The 11,833-nt window shown below is 41.6% G+C and overlaps 1 protein-coding gene across 1 annotated transcript in view; it reads right to left on the bottom strand.

Moving 5' to 3' along the window:
• Positions 1–4,682: 4,682 nt before the first annotated feature.
• Positions 4,683–11,833, bottom strand: part of CNOT9 (CCR4-NOT transcription complex subunit 9) — a 31,022-nt gene continuing 23,871 nt past the window's right edge. Inside the window, exons 6-8 of the mRNA XM_004004926.6 lie at positions 8,887–8,985; positions 8,365–8,456; positions 4,683–7,037 (exon numbers count right to left, since the gene is read on the bottom strand). Coding sequence (XP_004004975.1) covers positions 6,869–7,037; positions 8,365–8,456; positions 8,887–8,985 — 360 coding nt within the window. The 3' untranslated portion in view covers positions 4,683–6,868. The remainder of the gene's footprint in view (positions 7,038–8,364; positions 8,457–8,886; positions 8,986–11,833) is intronic.

The following is an 11,833-nucleotide window of genomic DNA, read 5'->3' as shown; positions in this document are numbered from 1 at the left end:
AGGTGTCCAAAGTACTGGAGTTTCAGCTTTAGCATCATTCCTTCCAAAGAACATCCAGGACTGATCTTTAGAATGGACTGGTTGGATCTCCTTGCAGTCCAAGGGACTCTCAAGAGTCATCTCCAACACCACAGTTCAAAAGCATCAGTTCTTCGGCGCTCAGCTTTCTTCACAGTCCAATTCTGACATCCATACATGACCACTGGAAAAACCATAGCCTTGACTAGATGGACCTTTGTTGACAAAGTAATGTCTCTGCTTTTGAATACGCTATCTAGGTTGGTCATAACTTTCCTTCCAAGGAGTAAGCGTCTTTTAATTTCATGGCTGTAGTCACCATCTGCAGTGATTTTGGAGCCCAAAAAAGTAAAGTCTGACACTGTCTCTACTGTTTCCCCATCTATTTCCCATGAAGTGATGGGACCAGATGCCATGATCTTCGTTTTCTGAATGTTGAGCTTTAAGCCAACTTTTTCACTCTCCTCTTTCACTTTCCTCAAGAGGCTTTTTAGTTCCTCTTCACTTTCTGCCTTAAGGGTGGTGTCGTCTGCATATCTGAGGTTATTGAGATTTCTCCCGGCAATCTTGATTTCAGCTTGTCCTTCCAGCTCAGTGTTTCTCATGATGTACTCTGCATGCATAGAAGTTAAATAGGCAGGGTGACAATATATAGCCTTGACGTACTCCTTTTCCTGTTTGGAACCAGTCTGTTGTTCCATGTCCAGTTCTAACTGTTGCTTCCTGACCTGCATATAGGTTTCTCAAGAGAAACCTATCCCCATCTCTTTCAGAATTTTCCAGTTTCTTGTGGTCCACAGTCAAAGGATTTGGCATAGTCAATAAAGCAGAAATAGATGCATTTCAGGAACTCTCTTGCCTTTTCGATGATCCAGCGGATGTTGGCAATTTGATCTCTGGTTCCTCTGCCTTTTCTAAAACCAACTTGAACATCTGGAAGTTCATGGTTCACGTATTGCTGAAGCCTGGCTTGGAGAATTTTGAGCATTACTTTACTAGCATGTGAGATGAGTGCAATTGTGCAGTAGTTTGAGCATTCTTTGGCATTGCCTTTCTGTGGAATTGGAATGAAAACTGACCTTTTCCAGTCCTGTGGCCACTGCTGAGTTTTCCAAATTTGCTGGCATATTGAATGCAGCACTTTCACAGCATCATCTTTCAGGATTTGAAATAGCTCAACTGGAATTCCATCACCTCCACTAGCTTTGTTCATAGTGATGCTTTCTAAGCCCCACTTGACTTCACATTCCAGGATGTCTGGCTCTAGATGAGTGATCGCACCATCGTGATTATCTGGGTGGTGAAGATCTTTTTTGTATAGTTATTCTGTGTATTCTTACCATCTCTTCTTATTATCTTCTGCTTCTGTTCCATACCATTTCTGTCCTTTATCAAGCCCATCTTTGCGTGAAATCTTCCCTTGGTGTCTCTATAATTTTCTTGAAGACATCTCTAGTCTTTCCCATCCTGTTGTTTTCCTCTATTTTTTTGCACTGATTGCTGAGGAAGGCTTTCTTATCTCTTCTTGCTATTCTTTGGAATTCTGCATTCAGATGCTTATATCTTTCCTTTTCTCCTTTGCTTTTCCCTTCTCTTCTTTTCACAGCTATTTGTAAGGCCTCCTCAGACAGCCATTTTGCTTTTCTGCATTTCTTTTCCACGGGGATGGTCTTGATCCCTGTCTCCCGTACAATGTCACGAACCTCATTCCATAGTTCATCAGGCACTCTATCAGATCTAGTCCCTTTAATCTATTTCTCACTTCCACTGTATAATCAATAGGGATTTGATGTAGGTCATACATGAATGGTCTAGTGGTTTTCCCTACTTTCTTCAATTTAAGTCTGAATTTGGCAATAAGGAGTTCATGATCTGAGCCACAGTCAGCTCCTGGTCTTGTTTTTGCTGACTGTATAGAGCTTCTCCATCTTTGGCTGCAAAGAATAGAATCAATCTGATTTCGGTGTTAACCATCTGCTGATCCATGTGTAGAGTCTTCTTTTGTGTTGTTGGAAGAGGGTGTTTGCTATGACCAGTGCATTTTCTTGGCAAACCTCTATTAGCCATTGCCCTGCTTCATTCGGTATTCCAAGGCCAAATTTGCCTGTTACTCCAGGTGTTTCTTGTTTTCCCACTTTTGCATTCCAGTTCCCTATAATGAAAAGGACATCTTTTTTGGGTGTTAGTTCTGAAAGGTCTTGTAGGTCTTCATAGAACCGTTCAACTTCAGCTTCTTCAGTGTTACTGGTTGGGGCATAGACTTGGATTATTGTGATACTGAATGGTTTGCCTTGGAGACAACAGAGATCGTTCTGTCGTTTTTCGGATTGCATCCAAGTACTGCATTTCGGACTCTTGTTGACCATGATGGCTACTCCATTTCTTCTGAGGGATTCCTGCCCGCAGTAGTAGATATAATGGTCGAGTTAAATTCACCCATTCCAGCCCATTTTAGCTCACTGATTCCTAGAATGTTGACATTCACTCTTGCCATCTCGTTTGACCACTTCCAATTTGCTTTGATTCATGGACCTGACATTCCAGGTTCCTATGCAATATTGCTCTTTACAGCATCGGACCTTGCTTCTATCACCAGTTACATCCACAGCTGGGTATTGTTTTTGCTTTGGCTCCATCCCTTCATTCTTTCTGGATTTATTTCTCCACTGATCTCCAGTAGCATATTGGGGACCTACTGACCTGGACAGTTCCTTGTTCAGTATCCTATCATTTTGCCTTTTCATACTGTTCATGGGGTTCTCAAGGCAAGAATACTGAAGTGGTTTGCCATTCCCTTCTCCAGTGAACCACATTGTGTCAGACCTCTCCACCATGCCCGACCATCCTGGGTGGCCCCACAGGGCATGGCTTAGTTTCATTGAGTTAGATGAGGCTGTGGTCCTAGTGTGATTAGATTGACTAGTTTTCTGTGATTATGGTTACAGTGTGTCTGCCTTCTTGCAACATCTACTGTCTTACTTGGGTTTCTCTTACCTTGGATGTGGGGTATCTCTTTACGGCTGCTCCAGCAAAGCGAAGCCGCTGCTCCTTACCTTGGGTGAGGGGTATCTCCTCACCGCTGCCCCTCCTGACCTTGAACATGGAATAGCTCCTCTAAGCCCTCCTGTGCCCACACAGCCACCGCTCCTTAATTTTAATTCAGACCTGTTTTTTCACTATAGCTTCTGAAGTTCATGAGATTGGTGACTAAGATATAAGTGATGTCTCTTTTATTTCATTTCTAACATTCACTTTTTTCCAGATCAGTCTATAGCTTTATCAGTTTTACTGTTTTTGAGGGAATGACTTTTGGTTACTATACATGTTTTTTTTCTTTATTTTTGGCATTTCTTCTACTTCTTGAATTTGCTATTCTTTCCTAGTTTATGTTTTATTTGGCTGGACAAGGTCCTTGCTGTGGCACTTGGTATCCCCAGCCGCAGCATACAGGTTTATTTTTTTAGTTGTGGTATTTTTAGTTGCAGCACGTGATTCAGTTCCCTGACCAGGGATTGAACCTGGGCCCCCTGCCAACTCCTAGCCACTAGACTATCAGGGACATCCCTCTTTCCCAGTTTCTTGACATAAGGTGTCTTCATTACTATTTTTTTTTCTAATTTCCTTTGTACTTTTTTTTTCATGTGATGAGTGAGTTACTTAGAATTATACTGTTTTATAAGTTAGGGACTTTCCAGTTTTTTACCCCTCTAGCTTAATCCCTCTGTGTTCAGAGAACACTGTATTATTTTAATTTGGGGGAAAATTTTCCTTACTTATAGCTTACCTGATAGTTGAGCTATGATCAATTTTGGTGAAAGCTTTTGGTGCAATTACAAATATGTGCATTGTTGGTTGAGTTACAGTATTTTAAGTATGTCAGTTAGGCTAGGTTTGTGTTGTTCAACTCAACCTATTATATCTGCTTTTGAAATACATGTATTTTTTAAAAATGAAATTCTGCAATATTCAGGGAAGAAAAATGTCATTTCGTTCTATTGTTTCTCCATTTCAAATGTTTTCCTTGGACTTTTAATAGAGTAACCTTGCATATTCCTCCTCTTCCCCCTCACACTTCCCCAGCCTTTGAGCAACAGGAATAGTTAGCAAGGGAATCATACATACTGTTAGTAAGGAAGGCATGCTCTGAAGGTTACCAGTACCTCTCCTTGTCCTGTTCCACCACTGAAACAAAGGCTCTCAAGCCTCACAAAAAAGAAGGTGGAAACAGAGGTTGGCTCTGTCACACTGAGAGCCAGAAATGGATGGAAACAAGTCTGGAAATAGAAGTCTTGAACCCCGCAAGGAAATGGACATCAAAGTTGGTGATAAAATGTTTCAAGTTTTATCTCTTCACTTAGGGAAGCCTCTCTCACACCAGTACTAGGTTCTGGCCACTACAGCCAGGAGTGAAGTTCTGTTTAAGCAAGATACTTCATCAGAAAAAAGATGCCATCCCAGCCTCCCAAACAGCTTTTAAACATCAGTAAGACTCTCCCAAAGGACCTATCCACAAAGGAACCATCACTGCCCTCTTGGTAGGACAGTGTGTATGTGTAGGTGCACAGAGGTAGAGAGGCAAGGTTGACAAGGATCATCGACCAAAGTGCCTAGATATCTCCACAATGACAAAATCCAATCTCCACAGTTTAAAGGAAAAACTATTGTTATAAAAACAGAAGCATTTTTATTTCAGTCCTGTTGAGGAAGTGAGAGGGACAGAACACACAAAATGAGGGGAGGGGGTCTCTTTATTCACACACGACATCAGGACCAACTACACGGCACAATACCCATTTCCACCCCTCCCCCCAACTCCTACGTGGGGTCCAAGGCCCGCTGAGATTAGATGGTACAAGAATTAAGACACTATTGGCACAGTACAATGGCCAATGCACCGAAAGATGGAGAAGATAATTTCTCAGGAAGCATAGCCTGGGGCCTCAGCTGCTTCCCCAAAGGAGAGGGAATGAGAAAACTTTGGCTCAGCAGGAAGGCGGTTGGCAAAAATCAGGGTTACCCTAGCTGGACTCTGCAGGGCAGAAACTGCGGGCTGAAGGGAGTCAAGACGTTTATCCAGTCCATGCTGTTCTCTGCTTCCTCCAAGGCCTCTTCTCCTCAGGCTTGAGCTTAGTGAGAGCTGGCCTGGTTCTCCTCTTCATTTTTGAAAGCTGGGGAGTAAGTGCTTATTCTACCCTTCCTACATCTAGGCTACTTCATTACTACTTTCTTGGCTCTAGAGAGACAGAAGCCAACTAATAAGGCCGGCTCCCTTTGTGAAAGTCGGCTTAAAAGAGCCCTTTGGTTGGCAAAACTGCCCCTGCAAAGGTTTTTCTGAGCCTGCCCCCTGTAACTCTCCTCAAATGTGTTCAGACTCACCTTCAACTGTGTAAGATGTGGACTGAAAATATTTGGTCTCTCTAGTTGGGTTATAAATTCCATCTTTGACTGGAGATGAGGATTAGAGAGACAGTAGGTAATGGCAGGTGGAAGGACTGGGGGAAAGCAAGGCAATTTAATCTACATTGGATCGCAGAGTCAAACCTCTGGATAATGAATAGAGTCATTTAAAGACCCATAGAAGAAAGGGAGATTCTCTGACACAGTACGAAAAAGTGAAAAATATTACAGAGACAATCTCACAATTCCCACAGACCATAAGGGAATGTGTCCAAAACAAAAGAAAAAAAACAAAAACCAAAAAACAAAAAACCAAAAAACCCAACAATACTGAGTGAGCAAGCAGAGTCCAGTCCTCTATCTTAAATCTGAATAAAATTAACTCATTCAGTTAATACTGCTTCAAGTACAATCATGAAGACACTTGGAATTGTAGATTTACACCAAAACAAAGAATAGGATCAAGGAGCCTATCATCATAAGCCCAGATACCCTTCCTTTTAAAAGTCATCCAGAAAATGTCTCTGAGGACTTGAACTGAAGGTGACATTCATCATCTCCTCTCAATACAATATCCTTCCAGGACAGTCTGGTGAATTAAGACGCCTGTTTTAAGTTTAGGAAAGTGAAGAAGGGAAGAGCACTGAGATTTGGAAAAGCTAGCAGCGAAAGCCAGAAGCGAGGTTAAGGTCCTTGTGGCATCCAGAACTGGGGGTAGAAGAATGGAGAAGGGAAGGGAAATAGGTGGTGGGTTCCTGCTGTCCTTTGGCTTCATATCCTTCCCCTGCCTCCCATTTCCCCCAACAGCTCACGCAGCTATTGGCCTCCTAGAGGGGATGTAATGCCCAGACCAACTTTTTATTGAGCTTATGCAGCTAACAGACTTGTAAACAGTGCCAACTGACAAAAGGTTTGCTGAATATTACAGCTTGTGTCCACTAAACACACCTCTCTCTAAGATTAAAAACAAAAATCCAAAGTAAACAAATACTGAGAGAGAGGATGGAGTGACACATCTCGAGTCTTCCAGGAAGGCAAAAGAAGAAAACGCCACATGGTTTGGTCCCAGGCGTTCACCGTGCCTAGAGCGCTGCTGCTGCCACCAGTCTCCCCTCCCTGCCAGTGGCTGAGTAGAGGTGAGGGAGAAGGGTCATCGTGGGCCTGCTGCAAATACAGCATTTGCTGGTGTTGACACCCTCCTTGGCTGTGGCGGCAGACTGCTGTGTCAGGAGCCCGTTTCCTGGGAGTAGCAGAGGGAGCCCAGGTCCTCAAGGCAGCCTGAGATGGCAGCTCATACACCTCAGTGGGGGTACCGTGCCCCTTTTCTCCAGTGCAGTTCAGCATTGAGGTCGTCTATTCCCAGTCGGCGGTGATAAAACCTGAGCTGTTTTCCTTGCAGGTTCCCCCTCCCTCCCCCAACTTGCGGGGAGTAGTGGGAGGGGATGGGGGAAGATCACTGAGGGGGCAGGGGAATCCCCCGGGGATCAGTGACCTGACCCTCTTGCAGGTTCTTCACCAGTTGTGCAAGCCAGCGTTTGGTGGTGGTGTCGTCTTTTAGCACCTGGGCGAAGGTCGTATCCTTCAGCTGGTCAGGGAGACACTGCCTGAGTGCTTCACGTGCCCTACATCAAAAACAAACCAACCAGGGAGACCAAACAAATAAACCCACATTGGGGGACAGGAAAGAGCCCTTTTCTTAGATATAAATATATAGAATCCTGGGAATCTATGGCTCTGTCAAGTACTTTAAGAAGCCATTAAAATTCTCTAAAGCTTATATTAGACACAGGCTTAGAGACCTCCAGGATCTGCTGTCTGTAAACATTTTCAGAATGTTTTCCCTACACTGAACTTTGTGACAAAACAAATAGAATAAAATGATGCAACAATTTACTTCAAACTACTTTCTGATTTATTACAGTTGTCGAAATACTCATGTTAAAAATATATGGGTGACAGCAAACAAAACATTCCAAAATCAGAACATTAACGGGATATGACCTGATTCATAAAAATTTGTGTCTTTCCAAAAACAGCTTCAGTTTTATGTTAAAACTCTTAAGAGATGAGCAGTAAAACTACTGTAAAGTTATTATCAGATGAACTTTCAAATATTTCATTTTCTTTAAAATATTACCAGTAAAAGTCAAATCTGAAAACTCATAAAGGTAAATTAACTATTTATAAGGCTGTTTTTTTTTTTTAAGTTATGGCTTTTGTACTTAGCCTAGTTTCTTTTACAAGGAGAGTTTTAAATAAATGTATTTTCAAACTTGGTGAAGTCAGGAACCACTAAAGAACAGGAGAAAATGGTCAAAGAAATACTTAGGGCTTAAATAACCTCAGTGGCAGAAGTTCACATTAATCAAGTTATCCCCATTCCTAGGAACATAGAAATCATCCCATTATGTGATTTAGCAGAATATGAGCAAGTGGCTTTCAGCATAAATTATGGATTTACAAAGCAAAGAGGTCAAATTTTTCTAAAATGCACTGTATCTACAATGTATGATTTCTGGCACAAAGAAATAGGTAAAATAATTAGCTCAAGCACTTTACAGGAATCAAGAGGAGAACTAGAGATACAATTCAATAGCCTTCTGGGCTTGCTCCTTTCTTAAGAGATCTTTGAAAATATACTTTTCTTTCTGACCGCCGAGAGTAGAACAGAAAGCTCAAACCACAGGAGTAATGGATCATGAGATTCACTGTCTGAACTCTCGGGAATTTTAGAGTAGGGTACACAGTTTTGGTGGGGAGACAACACTCTGATGGATTTTCAAATTTAGCATTTCAGATTTTGAAAGAAATTAATCAAGGTCTGTCTCAGACGAGCTAAATTAGTTTTATCCCTTCCCTGTCCTAAAGATATAGAAGCCATGACATGAGACGGGGCAGACACTTATCAGTTTATTTCCCCGAAGTCCTATACATTCTATAAATGTTTACCTGGGGTTATCTGAGAGTCGAAGGTAACATCTTACTACATGCTTCAGCAAACGGGCGGAAGGTTCTTTGGATAGCTGCAGGACCATCTTACCCTGTTTCCCCCAAAACAAAGTGGGGTAGGAAAGAACATACAAAACACAGAATAACCCTAGTTGGTTTCAGAGACCAGATATTGCGAGAACTGTTATACAAGGTTTCATGGTTGTTGTTTCCTGTTGGGAGACTGAAGTAGCTCAGTGTTGACTGCAAAGAAACTAAGTTGTGTGATCAGAAGCCCTGGTGGTCCAGTGGTTAAGAATCCTCCTTGCAATGCAGGGGGACTCAGGATCAATCCCTGGTTGGGGAACTAAGATCCCACATATCCTGGGGCAACTAAGCCTACACAACTACTGAGCCTGTGCACTCTAAAGCCCAGGTGTCACAACTAGAAAGAAGCCTACGCACTCCAACAGAAGATCCCCCATGCCACAGCTAAGATCCAACATGGCCAAATAAATAAAAAAGGTAAAGGAAAGAACTCACCAAGATCATGGCGACATGGGAGAAACGCTCATATGTCTGACATATATAAGCCAAACCAGTGTCATCTAAGAGGATCTTCTGGAGGATAAATGTGGCAACCTGGAGTAAAACAAAATTAGGGAGTCTAAAACATTGCTCAGACTTGTCTTCCAACTGTCTACTCCTCCCCTAGGAATAACCATGAAGCAGAAAACTAAGAAAATACCCTTGCATTCTAGATAACTTAATTATGACACCTTATGTACAGTACAAAAAAATTTATTATTACCATATTCAACATTATGTGCCAGAATTTTTCCTAAAGCTGTAACATTCCTTATCTTATTTTCACAATAAACCTATGAGGTAGGTACCATTGTTATTTTACTTAAAAAGAGAAGGTAATTATCAGAGTCTTAAAAACAGGTTTTCTTATTGAACACCTATGTGCCAGGTATAACTGTTAATCAATCAATAACTTGCCAGGTTAAGATCCCAAGCAACAAAGTGACTAAATCAGAGTTGAGATCCAAACCTAGTTAAACACAGAGCCTCCTACTTTTCCATGGGCCAAGATGATTTCAGAAAGGCAGCCATGCCTCATCTCTTCCAAATGAGTTAGGTAAGATTTTTCCTCTTCTTAAAAAGACCGTTAAGAAAATAAGATTTTTAAGCCTCCCTTCAAAAACTTCCAACAATAATAAAGAATACACTCCATTTAAGCTCAATTTAAGCTCATTAACTTTTACACAGATGGGGTTAAAAAAGTTTTAATTCAATTCAAATGATTATTATAAATGATTCTCTTCCTTAGCTGCTCATCAGAATCAACTGTGGGACTTATTTGTTTTATTTTACTGTTTTACTGGTGTATAACATTGTGGTTAGCTAAATAATGGTCCCCAAACATATCCAGGTCGTAATCACTAAACCCTGGGGATGCTACTTCATAAGGCAAAAGGTACTTTTGCAGATGTGACTGTTAAGAATTTTGGGGGGATTAACCATCTTGGATGATCCAGGTGGGCCCTAAAGGTCATTATCGCAAGGGTTCTTATAAAAGGGAAGTGGAGGGAGATGTGACCATAACAAAGGTGACGTGACAGATGCAGAGATTTGAACATGGTACACCGCGGCTGTCAAGACGGAAGAGGGAAGAATAGCCAAGATGTGCAATCCTAAAAGCTGAAAAAGGCAGTTCACCTGCCAATGCAGGAGACACAGGTTTGATCCTTGATCTGGGAAGATCCCACATTTCTCAGAGCAACTGGGCCCATGTACAACTACTGAGCCTGTGCCCTGTAGCCCAGGAGCCTCAACTATCGAAGCTTAAGCCCTAGAGTCCATGCTCTGCAACGAGAGAAACCACTGCAATGAGGAGTCTGCACACTAAAACTAAAGAGGAGCCCCGTTCGCCACAACTAGAGAAAGCCCGTGTAGCAACAAAGACCCAGCACAACAAAAAATAAACAAATAAAGTCATAGATATATATAAAGAAAGCTGAAAAAAAGCAAGGGAAGAGATTCACTCCTAGAGTCTCCAGAAGCAATGCCATCCTTACCAGCACCCTGACTTAAGCTGGTTAAACTGATTTACGGTTTCTGGCTTCCAGAACCATAAGAGAATAAACTGGTGGTGTTTTAAGCCACCAAGCTCGTGGCAATTTTTTATAGCACCAATAAGAAAATCAAACAGACATATACACAATAAAATGTGTTAAGTGTACTAATCTTAAGTGTATTTTGATTTTTACCTATTCCACATCTGTGAACCACAACCAGATTAAAATACAGAACATTAGGAAGTTGGGATTTACATAAACACAATACTATAAGCTGACTCATTAGAAAAGACCCTGATGCTGGGAAAGATTGAAGGGAGGAGGAAAAGGGGACTACAGAGGATGAGATGGTTGGATGGCACCATGACTCAATGGAAATGAGTGTGAGCAAGCTCTGGGAGATGGTGAAGGTCAGGGAAGTCTGGCACGCTGCAGTCCATGGAGTTGCAAAGAGTCAGACACAACTGAGTGACTGAACAACAACAATATAAACAGATAACCAACAAGGACCAATTGTATAGCATAGGGAACTATACTCAGTATCTTGTAATAATCTACAGTGGAAGACAGTATGTATCTATATATTCTATATACTTCAATAAAAATAAAATAATGGTCATACAGTATGAACTCATATGTGCCTGGCTTCTTTCATCTGACGTAATATCACCTATGCTGCATATATCAACAGTTCATTCTTAACTACTGTGTAGTTTATTTTGCAAATATATTACAGTTTACCTTTCATGAGCAAAAGTGCCATAAACACTCCTATACATGTTCTGATGCCCATAAGAGCTCATTTTCTGGGTATGTGTGTGTGCGCCATGTGCCTTGTGGGACTTTAGTTTCTCGACCAGGGATCGGATCTGGGCCCTTGGCAGTGAAAGCATGGGGTCCTAACCGCCAAGGAATTCTGTAGAGCTCATTTTTCTTGGGTATATATGCAGGAGTGGGACTGCTGAGTCATAGGGTAGACTTATGTTTATAGTGGGTACCACTGAACAGCTTTCCAAAAGAACATACTATACACTTACCCAGAGGGATTTAAAAAAACAAAAAACAAACAAAAAAAAACACACAAATGTCCATACTTTATCATTCTGGACAACGGTTCAGTAGGTCAGAGATGGAACCTGGACACTGATGTTTTTAAAACACTTGACAGGTGATCATGTCACACAGCCTTGATTGAGAACCTCTGTTTTACCTGATGCCTACTATGGCAAGGCCTGAGACTAAGGATTTGTACATGAAAAGTGAACACGACAAGGTCTTTGCCTGCATGGAGCAAAAGAAGACAGACATGCCAGAAACTGACTACAAACCATGTACTAAGGCAGGATAGAAGCAGCATTCTAATTGAAGTGTAAAGGTCGATGGGAACTTCCAAACATCAAGGATGA

This window comes from Ovis aries, chromosome 2 (genome assembly GCF_016772045.2).
Source record: "Ovis aries strain OAR_USU_Benz2616 breed Rambouillet chromosome 2, ARS-UI_Ramb_v3.0, whole genome shotgun sequence".
In the NCBI taxonomy this organism is placed as follows: Eukaryota; Metazoa; Chordata; class Mammalia; order Artiodactyla; family Bovidae; genus Ovis; species Ovis aries.
This window is presented reverse-complemented; position numbering and strand designations above follow the sequence as displayed.